Below are 16,717 nucleotides of genomic sequence, written 5' to 3'. Positions count from 1 at the left end.
TCACAAAGCAAGCGCAGCTTCTTCTCATGTCTCTTAGCCCCATGTGCCTTCTCCAGGTCTCCTTCTTGCTCCCCATCCTGCTTCCTTCCTTCCCCAGGCTCCTCTCCAGCTTCTTCTACTCCCTAATCAGCTCCACCCTTCTTTGGGTGGGGCAGGGGACCTGGAACCTCCCCTTGTCCTGGGGACCACCCTGTCACATAAGCACATTGCAACTGCTGGACGTGTGGTAGGATTGTTTTTGGTGGTGTTGTTACTAATTTGGAGGCATTTGGGTTTTATTTGGAATTCTCTCTCTGTGCTTTTATTTAGACATCCATTAAACCTTTAGTTTAGGCAACTCTGCTTGGCGATCTGATGAAGTCTGGTGTATGGACATTGAATTTTTTCTCATGGGAGAATCCATGGGTGTAATCTGGGCTCCTTTTCAACCTATTGCTTAGGAATTTTGCTTCTGAGGGGTTTTGTGCATGTGTATGCATGTGTGCGCACGCACACACGCACATACACATGCACGCAAATATGTGCTTTCTAAAGTTTAGTTTTTGGCTCAAGTAGAGGTGGCTGAGAGTCGGCTTGAATGAATTCTGATTGACTAGGACAAGCTCAGTTGTCAGAGGAATTTTGTACTTTCATCTCCCTCCCTAAGTTAAATTTGGAAAAGATAGAAGCTCATTTGATGAAGCAAAGGAGAAGGCAGCAGACTTCCTTTTACTCTGATGGTTGTCAAGGGGAGATTCAGGAAGAAGAGCATCTCCATTTACTGGAGCTTTGAACCTAACAGAAGTGAATCTCTTTCAAGAGACCAGTGCCCCTTCCGGGGAGGCTGGAGAGGCTCTGCAGCCCTCACTGCCCATCACCTCCTGATAGAACCAGAATAGCTTTTCTTTCTCATGCCGGATGGAGAACCCGATTTGGCCAAAGGCGTGCCAGGGTCCAGACGAACCTGTGGTCATGTCTTCTCAATGACATTCTCCAACATTTAAGAGAGGAACTAAAGTTTTCGTGCCTTCTAAAACTAGTTATTGATGAAAATATACTTACAAGAAGCTTTTCATTTCAGGAAGAATTCTTATTAAATTTTTCATTCTCTGCCCTTGAAAACAGAATCCATACTCTTATCCTTAAAAGGATTTACTTTTAACTAACCTGAATGGGCTGAAATCTATTAAAACAAACAAACAAACAAACAACAAAATCCAACCAAGGAACTTCCTTTCTTTTGATAATATGCATACGGCCAAAGTTATTATGTTTATCTTAAACATTTATTGTTTTCTTCCATTAATATGAACGGAAAGAAATTGAAAATCACCCTCAATTTAATGACATTCCTTTTTACATTTTAAGACTTTTTTTTTAAAGATTTATTTATTTATGCATACAAGAGCTGGGGTACAGGCCAGAGGTGTGGTGAGGGGGTGAGAGGATTCACCAGAGACAGAGTGGGGAACAGAACAGGCAGATTGACCAAAATACACTGCTGAGGGGAGCAGCGGGTGAGCCAGGAGAGGTCTGCTGCACCATGTGGACTGCTCCTTGGCTGGGATTGTGTCTTATCCCCTTGCACCACCAGGGTTGCTCTTAAGACTGTTTGTTATCAAGGTTCTTTTCAATCATTCCTTCAGGTCTAAGAAACCTAGTTTCTTATCATCTACATTTATAAACATGCTGTCTAAATTTTTAATGGTCTTTCACATTTCTTCTTAGACCTATATTCATATCCAACATCTCTGTTTGGAGCTTGATCTGAATATAATGCATTTGGGAAAAATGAACATGATGAAATCTTTACTAAAGTATTCAAAATATGAAAAAAACACAATTATATTTGTATAGTTATTTTCTGACTTAGCCTTGCCACCCTGCATTCCTTTTTTAGTTTATAATAATGGCTATAATTTAACAAAGTTATTTTTAATACTGATTCCTTTTACAGCATCTAGAATAATCAAACAACAATTTCAAGCTTATTCAAATAAAGGAAAATACATTAAATAATATTATTGTGAAAAATGACTGCTGTGTAGTTTCCTCTCTTTATTTGGAATAGTTTCTTGTTCTTTCCAAGTCAAATTTCACAGTAAAATATGAGTCAGTGTATGCAATATTCCAAAAAAGTTTTTATTATATATGGCAAATCCGAACAATATGTGGGCTTCTACACTGCTGTGTCAAGTTTGTGAAATGAAACCTATTAAAAGGTGTCGTAGGGCCTCCCTGGTGGACAAGGGGTTAAGCACAACACTGTGAAGCTATCTGCAGCCTCTGCAACACGAGTTCGATCCCTGGCCAACCAGAGAGCTACCCACATGGCGCAGCAGACCTCTCCTATATCTCCCGCTGCTCCTCTCAGCAGTGTATTTTTAGTCAGTCTGCCTGTTCTGTTCCCCACTCTCTCTGGTGAATCTTCTCACCCCTGCACCTCTGGCCTGTATCCCAGTTATTCTTGTATGCATAAATAAATAAATGTTTAAAAAATGAAAGGTGTCATAATTGCTTAGTGATGTCCACCCTGGATGTCCATCAGGTAATGTGGATATTCATGAAGAAAAGAATTGATTTTATTTTTCTCACCATTTTACTCAAATATATTTTATATGTTTGGGGTTAGGGATATAACTAAATATGCATTTTATGCATTTAAGAAAAAAATGCTTAAACCTTTTTAAAATGTAGGTGGTAATTTATTGTGGGATAGTCTCTTAACAAATATATTTCCTTGGAAATTTGAGTTAATTTTTAATTTCACAATAAGTAATACCGAAGTCTTAGTTGATGGATTAGTCACCTATTGCTGCATAACTTCACAACAGACTTAATGGCTTAAAATAATGTAGATTCATTATTTCATAACTTCTGAGCATCAGTTGTCTAGTTATTGCTTAGTTGGGTCCTCTGGGCCCCCTTCTAGCATGAACTTGATAAGCAAAAAGATAAAGTTTAACATAAAGTATCTTTGATTGCCTAGTTAGAGCATTCTGACTCAGCCAAATTCTCACTGACATACCAATTGCTTTGTGTGGGCTTACTAGTTTTAGAGCTAAAGAAGTTCTGAATCTATCATCTGACAGCAAGGACAAATGGTATATAGAATGCTGAATTAAAAAGCTGGTAAATGAGACTGCGGCAGATTATTTTATTTGTTTAGGTTTCTTGAAGTTGGTCACTAAGATGGCAGTGAGGTCTGATCTCATCTAGGGTTTGACTAAGAAGGAGACAAAACTTGTTTGTGTGATTGTTGGCAACATTCAACTGCTTATGCTTGCCTCAGTTTCTTCCTTCCTGCTGATCAGAGACTGACCTAAGCAGCTTTCTAAGTGGTCTTCTCCATAGGGAAGCTCGTAACATAGTAGCTTATTTCTTCAAAGTCACCAGAAGAGTTTCTTATTACCCTATGAGCACTGCAATCTTGTGTAAGATAATCAAGCCCCTGCAATCACATATCCCGTCACCTTGGGCATATTCTATAGGTAGAAGAAGGTTATAGGTTCTACCTGTTCTCCAGGGGAGTGGACTGACTATTCAAATGTCTGACTACTACAATGTGGAAGCCATAGGGACCATTGTAGAGTGTGTATGCCTCAGGTGGAAGGCATACATTATCCAGGGAACATTTTTGCTCTGAGAAAATATTCTCAAGCAACTTGAAGATAGTCTGAATCATCGGTAGTATCTGCTGTATTCCTTATAGTGAGAGGGGGAAAATGTGAAAGGAAATATGCAACTGAGTGATTATGTCACTCTTCTGTGGGATGGATGTGTGTGTGTGTGTATTATTCTATTATTTCTTATTGAGGTAATGTTGGTTTATAACACTGTTTATGATTTAGGGATATTTGTATATTTTTTTTCTTATGGGTACAAGATTATACCTTTTCAGATGTGTGTTACCACACCACACCTACCACCAAAGCACCCACAATACTTCAACATAGTAGGCTCCCTCCCCATGTTCAGCCCTACTCCTCACCCTCCCTCTCTCAGAGCCTCAATTCTACACTCACATTTCTAGAGTTTGTATGGATTATGTCATTCTTAAATGAGTAATAGAAAAATCAGATGCAGGTAACATCGTGAGAAAATCTGTATTACAAAATAACCAGACAAGGACAGCAGTTGAAATCACCAAAATATCAAAATATATTTAAGGAGGATGAATCAATAAAAAAATTAAAAATCCTGGCAATCTAAGTACTCTGCATGAGAGATAAAGCTGTTTCTTTCTTTAAAAAAGTAAACAACTTAAGCATCCAACTGCTGAATTTGTAAGCCCAAATTTTAGCCACAATAAAAACCAGTTTTTCTTTTCTTTAGCATGTAACTGATTATCGAAAGAAACACCAAAGGTAATATATATTTACCCATATTTTCACCATCTCCCTGAACTCCATGGAAAGCTAGGAGATTTTCCTATGTGGCATGATAAAATCCCAGGTGCCTAAAAGCATGCTGGACATCAGAGATGCTTAATATATACTTGGGAATCATTTCCAATGATTTTCATGGTTCTTAGTTCCTTCTCTGACCTAGTGTTTAAGATATAAGCCAAAATATTCTTTCTCTAATTTAGGTCTCTGGAAGTTTTTCTGGGGCAAACCACTCTTAAGTTTTATATAAGCTGTTTTAGATGCAAAGTAGAGTACAGGAGAAAGCACAACGAACATTTGGTGCATTCTCAAGGGAACAGGGCTAATATTTAAGGTAGCCTCATGAAAAAATATGACCCGAGAACATAAGAGCACAGCTCAAAATTCAGCTGCAGCACACCTGGTAGAATGATGGGTAACCAGGGGCTGTGTTTTGTCCCTGAAGCCCTGAGTCATGTGCCTGATTGAAGAATAAATTGCTAAAGTAAAACAAGTCAGAAAAGAGGAAAATATTTACACCTTGTTTTAAAAAACAATAATAACTGTAGTCATGTAATTTTCTTCATAGTACTTGAGACATTGAGGGATCACATTAAATACATTGAAATTTAAAATATCTCTGACCCATTTTTGGATATAGGCTCTAGTTGGAGACTGACCTTAAAAAAAAAAAAAGAATTTGTCTTCTTTTTTATTGTTTTAAGAATAAACTGTGAGCTCTTGATGGTCTCAGAGATATTCTAGTCCTTACTCCATGATGACCCACTTAAAGAGCTAGGGAGAATTTTCTTTATCTAAGAACTTAAAGTCGAAATTCTGATTTTGACTTTACTATTTTCAAAATCTGCTTAAGCCTCTGATGAAGTCTGTGTTAGTAGGGACATCTGAGACTGTTGAATACCAAGGTCTGATTTCTGTGCATGTGGTCACACCGTGGACTTTTGCTGACCTCCTTTGGCCTTTTTTTCTGGGAAAGTGGGTTGTTGGGGAGTCCATGTGGTCCTTTCAGTGGCTGCATTCCCCAGTACAGCATTCTTTCAGTCAGTGGTTCTTATGGGGGTAGAAAAGGCCTGCATAAATTACATCACATAATAATTAAAAAAATAGAACAAATTGATTAGGAAAAACACTAAATCTAATAATCAGCTTTAAAAAGAAAATTCACTTAAAAGTTTTATTTTTCATCCTGCCACTTTTGGCTTAATTTTTATACCTGAATTCTGCATATTCAGTAAGAGTTCTTTTACCTTATGAAAACCTTAATCTGTTTGATCATGATAAATTTAGTTTGATGCCATGATGTAATAAAAACCATAATTGAAATAACAATCCATTAACCTTGATGTGTCTCCTATAATCTTTTATAGTATCATTTTCCTCTCATAAAGGTAAGATATTACTAATTAAAACATATCTTCATTTTTAAAGTTCCAAAATTAATTTAAAACAGAAGACTCCATAAAATAGTTTCTGCTTATTAGTATAAAACTTATGATAACAGATTGCTTTTCTGTGACTTTCCTCCAATTTTTCTTTAGTGTCAGATTTGTGTAGCCAATTTTGGTGAATTTATGAGAAATTCATTATCTATCTATTTATACTATGAAAGTTAAATATTGTGTAATTGAGTATTATTTATATATATATTCTGTATTGACATATCACAATAATACTATTTTTTATGCCTAGTGTTTTAGGAATCTCCAGATAGTATAGTTTTAATTTTAAATTCATACTGCACTCTAGTGGGGAATGTGATCAATGCAAAATTGTTCCTTTGTTGTTAAGAACAAAGTTATAGCAGCAGTTATGAACTATTTACAATTTTAAAAGTAAAATATCGAACAGTGTTGTTATGTATAATTTCTCAAAGGCGAAATGCTGTAAATGTAGTTTTTGTCTCATATTATATATTCAATATATGAACATATGTTTAATATGTTATCATCACAGAAAAATATGATTTCTTTCTAACCCCATCTTGAAAATAGAGGAAAATTCAATACTGGGATAGTTCATTTGATTTATTATAGCATATTTGGTGTGTGTGTGTGTATCGCACCATATAAATCCTAATATGAGGAAATGAATGAAAGTTAATCTCTCATTATTTTCTACCAAGAAGAAAAAGAATGGCAAACTTTCATAAATTTTTGAATGAAGATCAGTTTTTAAAACACTTGCTTGTAATATTTTATTTTTATCTTAATTTTATAAAGCATCTTTATTCAAACCTTTGACATTTCTGCCATTATTAGAGCCACATTTCAAACATCTAATAGTTTTTTCATTTATTTCTAAGGTATTTCAAATTAAATAGGTGCTTGTAAAATCCGTATGTGATATTATCTCTGGAAATACTGTTCTAAGTAACCAGTATTTAATCACATAATGGCATTATGGTATTTTTAACATAAAAATAGCACATTAATGCTTATTCATGCTCTTCACAAACTTTTATTAACTTTTAAGATGACTGCTGCAAGTTTTCTTCAAAATGACATATCTGCATCTAAAATCCACATAAATAACAAGTAATCATAGTTATGTTATCAACCTTCATTTTTTTGAACCAGTGAAGAAAAATTTCATATGAGCTACAAATACTATATGAATTTTTTGTAGGTTGTTCATAATGCAACTTCCCTTTAGTGGAATGGTCAAGATTCATATGTCTTTTCCAGAAAGGACTATTTTTTTTTTAAATAAGAAAAAAATGGAGAAAGTTCTTAATAATAAACTATAATATATAAGGAATTAAATATCAGTATATGCCACCTTTCAAAGACATAATTTTGGAAAACAAAATTTATTTCATATTTGTGTAAAATTTAGAATTTTACTTTTATTTTCTCAAAAAAAAAATCACCATGCTTTTTCATATAATTTTTCTTTGGATGAAAAATGACTGGTAGATATACAGTCAGACACAGATTTCTATACAGATTTTTAGTGTTTAGTTTCAGTTTGGCCACTATATATGGAAGCAAGTCTATGCTAAATGTGTTATACACATCTAAATCCCTAAGATTCTCCTTAAAAAAAAAAAAAAAAAACTACAGCAAGAGAAGTCATTGAGAAAACAGGATTATAGTTTAGTTTTCTTGTGCCATTTACAGTTGTATGTGTAAAACCCTTTAAAATTACGGTTTATTGTCTTCTAACCTACCTATTAGCACATGTCATCTACTGTCATTTCATTGTAATTTCAAACTATTGTAGAATGGAATTTTTAGGGATTTTAGGGGTTTGTCATTTTGACAGGGTAGCAGATCTAAAAAAGGGATAAAACCATTCATGGGCAAAACAATGGAAACTAGCTGGTTAACACTGAAATTAGATGTAGGGAAAGTTTTCCACTCAGTGGAATCAGATTTGTTGGTTATCTAAAGTATACTCCTATAGAGACTTATTTTTTTTCAAAATGTCTATTTGGGGCCTCCCTGGTGGCACAGGTGGCTGAGTGCAGCACTGTGAAGCTGTCTGCAGCCTCTGCAGTATGCCGGTTAGATCCTTGCCAGAGCAACCCAATTGGCAAGAAGAACTCTCCTGTCTCACCGCTGCTCCCCTCAGCAGTGTATTTCAGTCAGTCTGCCTGTTCTGTTCCCCAATCCGAATCTGGTGAATCCTCTAACCCTCCTGCGCATCTGGCCTGTACCCTGGCTCTTGTATAAATAAAATAAAATCTTTTTTTAAAAAAAGGTCTACTCATTCTTTCGACAGGGTTAAATACTAAATAGAACCTGAAGTTTATAAATCCTTAATTTTATGGAGATTGGTTTGATGACACAGTGTGTGTGTGTATGTGTGTGTGTGAGAGAGAGAAAATAACTCATCCCTCATCATGATTGGAACCAGTCCTAAATAGACATAAGATCTCAGCTGAGCTATGTTATATTGTCTTTGTTAGTGTGTTGGTAGGTTATTTAGTAGGCAAAGTTGAATTAGCGAAAATGGCATGACTCAGTACCATTGTCCTTATTGGATTTCTCACCCTTTCCTTTCTGAACTGAATTTATGTCCACAGTTACAGGTAGGGTAGCTGAAGAATTCTGGGCCTGCTCTTCAGGGAAGTTAAGCGTTTACACTTTAAATTTATATATGGCAGCTGAGAAGAGACTGTAGCTTTAGACTTATTTGATATATAGAATCTAGATGGTTTGACACATGTGAAGCAATGATCCTTTCCATTATACTCCCAATCACCCCATTTTTTTTTCATGCTTTGGAGATGAATGAGCTAGGTATGAAGAAAAGAAGAGAAACTTCTTTATATTTTTTTCTCAGAGTAGACAAGTGCTAGAGAAATTTCTGTTTTAAGGGCCATGAAGAGAGACAAAATGGACTGCAGTGGACAAATATAACTAACCTTGTCTGTGAGTGTGGTGTGTGGTAACATACAACTAAAGAGGTGTGAACTCATATCTCTGAATTATATTCTGTGTTGTAAACTGTTACCTCAATAAAAAAGAAATGATAAACAATGAAGTAAATAAACAAACTTTTTGAAATTATTTTTTGATTTGCAGACGTGTTTCCAAGTGAATGGAATTCCCATACAACACACACACTCAGTTTTCTCTAATGGCCAATAGTACAATACATTATTATAATGAAACTCTATCCTCTGTTTGGATTTCATGAATTTTTCACTCAGTGTTCTTGGTCTATTCCAGGATCACATCCAAGACACCATATTTCATTTAGTCTTTATATTTCCTTTGGTTCTTCTGGGGTTGATAACTTCTCTGAGTTTCCTTGTTTTTCATGAACTTGGTATTTTTCAGGAATAATTGTCAGTATTTAATGGATGTCCTTTAGTTTGGGTTTGCCTAATGTTATTATCTGATTTGACTTGGGTTATAGGCTTTTGTGAAGAAACCGTGGAGGTAAAATGCCATTCTCAACACCTCACATCAAGGATGCATCTATCAGCAACTCTTAGATTGTTGTAAGCTTTGATTCTATAGCTGAGATAGTGTCAGGCTTATTCACTGTATAGTTACTTTTTCACTTCTTTCCACACTGTACTATTTGGAAGCAAGACACTAAGTATAGTCTACATTGAAGGGGTAGGGAGTTATGCTCCATCCATCCTTGAGAGGGGAGTATATTTAAATTATTTGGAATACTTCTATAAGGGACATTTCTATTGTCTTCATTACTTGTTTTAGAACAGTATATACTCATTGATATTTATTTAATACTTTAGGTTATAATCCAGTAAAATGTATGTTTTGAGTTTTGGTCATTGGACACTCTGTCGATTGGCTCCTGAATCTATTCTCCAACTTTTGGTTGTAAATCTGTTGTTCTGTGATTATAAGTCAATTTCAGGGTCCACCATGAGAGGGCCACCTGTTACCCTAGGAGTGAGGAGGGGAAATGATGATCAGTACTTTTCAGGTCAGTCTCTGTACCAATATTACTGATGTTTTAGTATAAGAAGTTATGTTTCAGCTTTTGTCTCAAAAAGCTCTCAAGTGGGTCAAATTAACATGATATTATTCAACTGCAAGAATCATGTTGCTCCCAGGAGAAATATTGTTTCCAGTTTTCTTTTCCTCAAATTGTGTCATATATTATTTTTTAAAAAATATTTATTTATTTATACAAGAATCAGGGTATAGGCCAGAGGTGTGGGAGGGTGAGAGGATTCACCAGAGACAGAGCAGGGAACAGAAAAGGCAGACTGATGAAATACACTGCTGAGGGGAGCAGTGGGCGAGACAGGAGAGGTCTGCTGCACCATATGGCATTCTCACTGGCTGGCTGGGATCGAACCTGTGCTGCAGAGGCTGCAGACAGCTTCACAATGCTGCGCTCAACCTCCTGCGCCACCAGGGAGGCCCCGTGTGTCACACATTATTTAATATAGATTACAAAGATGAATTCTCTAATGTATGCCACATTTTAATTATTTCTATGGATTGATAAAATTAATTTAAACTCCACATTTACACAATTAAGAAACATATACAAGCAAATAACCAATTCCTACTGTAATAATCCCCAGTGTAATTCTAATGCTTCAACCTCTTATGTGTACAGTCTAGATCCACATTTTTTGTGTGAAGTCACAGACTTTCATAATGGTTTAGTGGTTGGAGAGGAGATGAAGGTTAGATGGAAAAAACATGAATAAATTGATTAACTGTTTGGGGTTTCAGGCCAAATGCTCAAAGCCTATGTGCAATCTTTTAATTTTTTCTCAATGGAACTAAAATCAGCAAAATTTCCTTTTCAGATTTTAAATAATATTTTTTATCGTATTAGAATAAAATCCCACTTATGCTTATTGCCATCTTCTCAGAGAGTGCCATTTGAGGCATTGCATTTTTGTTTGCAAAGTCCATAAATGTTTTTGTGACATCCCAGTCACAAGAATTTGAGATCCTCTTTCCCCTTGTGTTCAAAACACATAGTCAAGGTACCTTTCATTTTATTTCTTTGTCCTTTGCCTCCTACTGCAAAATTATTTATTGACTCTGGGACTTAATCTTCACTTTTGCTTCTGATTAAGGAACCCCTCATATGTAAGCAAATACATCTCATAGCCTCAGAAGAAAATTTCTTCAAAACTCCCCCCTGCTAAATTGTTGGTTAGCATTGTAATTTTATGGGTCAAGGTGGCAATGTGACTTAGGTAGGAAAATATTTTCTTACAAACATGTGTACATATATTTGGCAAAATCTATTTGTTGTGTAGGGATCGCACGCTGGGAAAATCTGCATAGCTTGATTTATTTTGGACAGATCTCTTTTGGCTTTTTTTTCCCCCAAAGATATTGATTTTTTTCATAATAAAGGTATTAAGTTGTCATGTAAAATTTTCAAATATGAGAAAGATGAAGGGAAAATGTAACTAACTCACTATTCAGAATCAAATACTGCTAACATTTTTGTCTTGTGTTTTATATAGTTGTAAACATATTATGTGTAATATGTGGCTTTTTGTCCAAAGAATGTCCCATTTACAAAATCTTCCCAGGCTACACTTTTGGACTATTATCACAGTGACAAATATACTATCATTTATTTAATCTTTTTAATATATAATGATATTTGACATAAAAGATTTTTAAAATATAACAACTCTAGGAAAATGTTTTGAAATATTCAGAATACAACTAGACTGTATATTCTAAGTGGGGATTTGGAAATAAAACTGAATGCTTATCCCACCTATATTATTTATTCATTGTATGACCCTAGGTAAGCTATATATCCACTCTAAACCTTAATTTTCTCAGTTAAAAAACAGGAAAAACTATACTGTTTCTTCTATTGTTATGACTACTTAATGAGATAATATGTGCTAAACTCTTGTTGGGAATTAAATGTGTGGTTTTACATTAAAAAATCAAAGTAAAATATTCATCATTCGTATTTCTTAAAGAGGCTATCTACTTTTGAATGGTATAAAAACAACCTATTTAAATAGAAGAAGTGGAAATTTTGAATGCAGAAATCTAGAGCTCTTACATCTGGGGACTTTGGAAAGCTAAAATGAGAGCTACTACAAAGAGTTACAGTATTACATTCTGGTCGGATGTTTCATGTTTGATATTTTCTGCCCAATTTAATAATAAAAAGGAGTTAGAAATCCTGATCAGTTTTTTCGTAACTCTTTTTGCACCCCTAGATTTCACCTGTGCACAAGATGGAGAGAGTGAGGCTGAATTCTTACCTGATGACTTTGAAGAGAAACCTGAAAGAGAAAAGAAGCATACTAATTTTACTTTGTGCAACGTGTGTAACATTCAGCTGAATTCGGCCGCTCAAGCACAAATCCACTACAATGGCAAATCACATCAAAAGAGATTGAAACAACTCAGCAACGGGATGTTGAAAAACGACAATGGTAAGCTTTTCTGAAACTATATTCTCAGTTTTACATCATCTACTTAAGTTATTTGTGTACCTGCAGATGTGAAGATAAAAGAATGAGTTAATGTCTATTTTTAAAAGCAGGAAATAACATTACGTTCAAGCTTTATCAGCACAGTACATTTAAAGAAATAATTTCTTCTAGTCTTTTAGAGAAGAAGGGGAAATTTTGTTTGCTATATATACTTAATTGTACTAGAATGGTGTTCATGAACCACCAAGGCATTTACGTTATTTGAAAATTTGACAGTTCCTTGACATTTGTTTTTAATGTAGTTATTTGGAAGTGCACATGCTTTAACATTTTATATTAAACAATTGCTTTTAAATGTTTGATACATGTGGAGGTGTTAATTGGCTAATAATATTGCAATTGGTTTAAAAATCATATGTTTTCAAGTATGTGTTTTAATCAATACATTATGGGCTTTCAGTGTGTACAGAATGTTTTGATTTGATATTGAAAAGTTAGTTTGTTTAGTCATTCTAGATGACTTTTAAAAAAGTATGTGTTGAATTTATGAGCACTGCGATGAACAGAAAAAGTACTTTAGGAAACAAGTTCTTTGGAAGGCTGCTAGGGAAAGCTTGGAGAGGTGAGAGGGAAGTGTGGATTCATGCAGTGGGAACTTTGGGGAGATAAAATGGCAGCAAATGCAAAGAGTTACAACATTGTTTTCTGGTCAGATGGTTCATGTTTGATGAAAAGATATTTTATCTAAATCTTAATGGCATTTAAAAATGAGACTAAATTTTTGTCTGTTCTAATATTTTACCTCATGAAGACTTTTTAAAAAATGGAAATCATTTTTCTATCTTGCTTTGTGTTTTTAGTTTGTTGAACTGGGATATTCTATCGAAAAGGGCTTTTTATTTCTCTTTCTTTTGTATGGCAAATAGATAATTATGGATGTTATTGATCAAATTGATATAAAAACAAAAAATTGATATATAAAATCAAAATGTAATTGAGAACTACTGAGATCTATAGGTATAATTTGAGCTAGTAAAGAAAACTCCTTATTAAGTCATATTTAAAAACATATATTTCACAGTGACTATTCTGAACTTCCTATGGAAAATCTATTTCTGATTGGTATTTAGGCAAAATTATTTTAAGTCAAGTGTGATCCAGTTCCTAATGTTGTTTTTTTTTTTTTTTTTTTTTTTGAAGTTGTGTTGTTGGTCTTGCTGATGTCAGCCTCTGTGTGTTATTTTCCCTGCCTTAATAATTTACAAACTTCTTTAGAAGTAAACAATTATACCAGAAAGATACTAGGACAAAACATAAGCCCAGTTTAGATACTAAACTTGCAGTTAACCCCAGACAAAATTTAGAATGGTTAATCCTTTAAAATCATAATACTAGGAATACATGTCTTCAAATCAATTATTTAAAAATAATTATATCAAACCACTTATTATGGGTTAACATTGTACTAAAAGCTCTATGTACATTTTCTTATTTAATTTCTCCTCATGACCAGAAAGATATTATTATTATCTTTCTCTTTCAATTGTTGGAAATTGAAGATAATTTCATTTAAATAGTGTGGTAAAGATCATACAACTATTAAATGGTCAAATTAACAATAACCCAGATCTTATTCATTTAAATATTCACACTTCTAAAGTCTATTATCTTCTCTCAAATGAATATTTGATAGAAAATGTTTTTTTTCAAAGAGAGAAATTATTTTAAGAGAACATCAAAATAACAAAATTCTATCATATACCAACAATGCACTAATTAATAAGGTACCTAACAACATTATATTGTTTCATTTTCTATTCATAGTTTTCCATATTTCTTTCTAGTATGTCATTTTAGTAAAAGTCATTAAGAAAAGACCAGGAATTGGTGGGAGCACTTTGTTTAGATCACAGTAACTTTACTAAAACTATACTTCAGAGGACCTCTCGCCTTTAATTTGTAAACTGAAGTAAAGAGGCAAAGTTAGCAAGCTCAAATTACCAGTTTATTAGGAGAGGTAGAAGAATTGAAATTAGAGGAACATGCTGTAGCAGCAGCTATAGGCTAGTCCATTGAAGGATTGGGAGAGGCTGTATTTATGGGTAAAGAATGCTACCCATAGGACGAGTCAGAATGCAAGCAATACGTTTTGTTCATTTGCTTAAGGGTGGGGAGAGTTCTTGATAGATCTTCTTTGGTCAGAAGATAAGTCTTGCTCTTCTGTAAATCAGGTATTGATAGGAAATCATTTCTCTCAGTTCTGTTTTTATGAGGGTGTGTGGGCAAGATTCTCCCTTTCATATCCTTGGTTCCATTTCATTTATTTACTTATTGTTAGTTCCATTTTAGATTGAAATCCTTTTACAAACAACCAATGCTCTAACTGCAGGAAATCAGCTTGACAATTTAGAACTTTACATTAATATAGAAACAACTTTATTTATATACACCTATCTTCCCATTCTAGAAATATACCTTTTCAGGCTTGATGGCTATGATAAACAAAACCAATGCTGAACCTTCCTTTACCTACTGAGAAATCAAGCTAAAAATGGGAATTCTTGAGTGTAAAATCTCCTATAAATTTTTGGTAAAGAATATTATCATTTTTAGAAAAAGATGTGTGATATGTTTTATTCTTCTTGAACTCGCAAGCTTACAAAACTGGCTGTTGGGAACTTATTCTATCTACAGATTCTTCAAATTTTGATTTCAAATGGGAAATAATTTAGTAGTATCAAGAAAGGGATATGACAACAGAGGTGTTTACCTAAAATCATCCAACCGTGTACATAATATATGGAGGAATATAAAATAAATAATAGACATGAAACTATTTTTAAAAATTATTATTCATTCAGGAATGTCCAAATGAAATAAATTAATTTCTGTCTTGAATGATTATAGAGCATTGTATAATTACTTGCCTAGGGGCATATCCTAATATAAACTACAAAGAACAAAAATGAACAAGAGAAATAATCACCATATCTAAAATATGGTTTTTGTATCTGTGAACAAAATATGACATTTCTCATGTCATGTTGTTATTAAAGAAAGTGATCTGAAGATCACAGTGAAAACATAGATCATATGTGCTCATTAGGAGGGCATGTGCTCATTAGGAGGGCATTGTTCACACATGCAGACTTCAATATCTGACAGCCTGCACTCTGCAGCAGTAAACTTTTATAGAACACTGGCTCACCTCCTGACTGCTTGCTGTCCTGAGCCTCCTAGGTGCCTCTTGCTGAGGCAGGAGTGTGATCTGACTTCCTCCCAAGCCCCAGCTGAAGGGAGCTGCCTCACCTGACTTCCTCCCTGTGGGAAACCTGCAACATGTCCCAATCCTTGCCTCAAACTTGGGTGGACATTTCTAAGAAGACATTTCCCCTTCTGATTTGTTGATGCCACTATTGGAGTTCTATCACATCCATCCTCGAAGATTAGAATAAAAATACTTTTTTGATTTATATACATTTTGAAACATGTACTACAAAGGGTACAACTTTCAGGATGTTTACTGTTTCTATGGCCAGTGAATTGACTTCAATCTCATATGCACACTATGGTTAAACTGCTGTTAATATTTGTTGAAGGACTGAGTAACACACAGACCTATGGTGGCAGCTTTATTTTATTCGCACTATCTTTGTCATGTTTGAGTTATTTTATTAAGCTGGCTTTCTATTTTTATTGGACTGAAACTGCTATAAAATAATTCAGTTTTATCTAACAGTGTTCTAGATTCTATTGGTACTCATTGTTTTGCAGCACATAAATTTAGAGTACTGTTGCCCTTATCTATCCTCTTTGCATTAAATTTTCTTTTATTTAACAGAAAATCTAAATAAAATTTTACTTCCTAGCTCCCTTTCACTGATCTCTTTTCTCTTTCCATTGACTACTCCAGATGAGATTTAAAGTGTCATTAGATTTTCAATTTATAAAATGTTTCTTCTTCTATAACAGTGGTAGTTAATAAAAACAAAATAGCTTCACAGTACTTTCTGGTACTTCATGCCTTGATTTTATATATAAAATGAGGAATTTATATATATATAAATTTGTTTTACCTTTTGATCTCCATGAGCTATTTGTGCTTTTGAGTATGTTAAAAGACTAATTGGAATTTGCCAGTACATACATTTGTGGATTCACAGCAATCATTTGGGGGATCATTTTATTTAACAGTGGTAACGGCTTCCTTAATAATATCCCCATTAGTATTGACATATTGTAATGGGCAACAGAAAGATTGCTTTTCCCATACTTCTCTCTTAATAATTCTATCTTTAGAAGTTTCTGCCAAAGGGAGGCTATGAAAAATGCTTACACTAAATTGGCCAACATTATGTAATAGGAAGTTTTTGTTTGCGTGAACTAAATTTCCTTTTTTTCACTGAGGATAAAAACATGAGAGAAAGTCATAAATGCTAACTACCATCTTCAAATTTGAATAGGTTTCTCACTTTGCTTACTGATT

General features: G+C 34.2%; 1 protein-coding gene and 1 non-coding gene across 6 annotated transcripts in view; both read left to right on the top strand.

Annotated features, from left to right (window-relative positions):
- ZNF385D (zinc finger protein 385D) overlaps positions 1–16,717 on the top strand; it is an 860,299-nt gene that overhangs the window by 298,998 nt on the left and 544,584 nt on the right. For all 5 annotated transcript variants that reach the window (XM_054691913.1, XM_054691926.1, XM_054691922.1 and 2 more), the window contains one exon: positions 12,013–12,231. In XM_054691913.1, the coding sequence (XP_054547888.1) occupies positions 12,213–12,231 (19 nt within the window). In that variant the 5' untranslated portion in view covers positions 12,013–12,212. The remainder of the gene's footprint in view (positions 1–12,012; positions 12,232–16,717) is intronic.
- LOC119237758 (small nucleolar RNA SNORD74) lies at positions 5,214–5,287 on the top strand. The gene has a single exon (XR_005123403.1). It is a non-coding gene; the product is annotated as a small nucleolar RNA SNORD74 (small nucleolar RNA).

Source organism: Talpa occidentalis, unplaced genomic scaffold (assembly GCF_014898055.3).
Source record: "Talpa occidentalis isolate TD23 unplaced genomic scaffold, MPIMG_talOcc4v2.1 talOcc4.10, whole genome shotgun sequence".
NCBI classification, from domain to species: Eukaryota; Metazoa; Chordata; class Mammalia; order Eulipotyphla; family Talpidae; genus Talpa; species Talpa occidentalis.
Note: the sequence above shows the minus strand (reverse complement) of the source record. Positions and strands in the feature narration are given on the sequence as shown.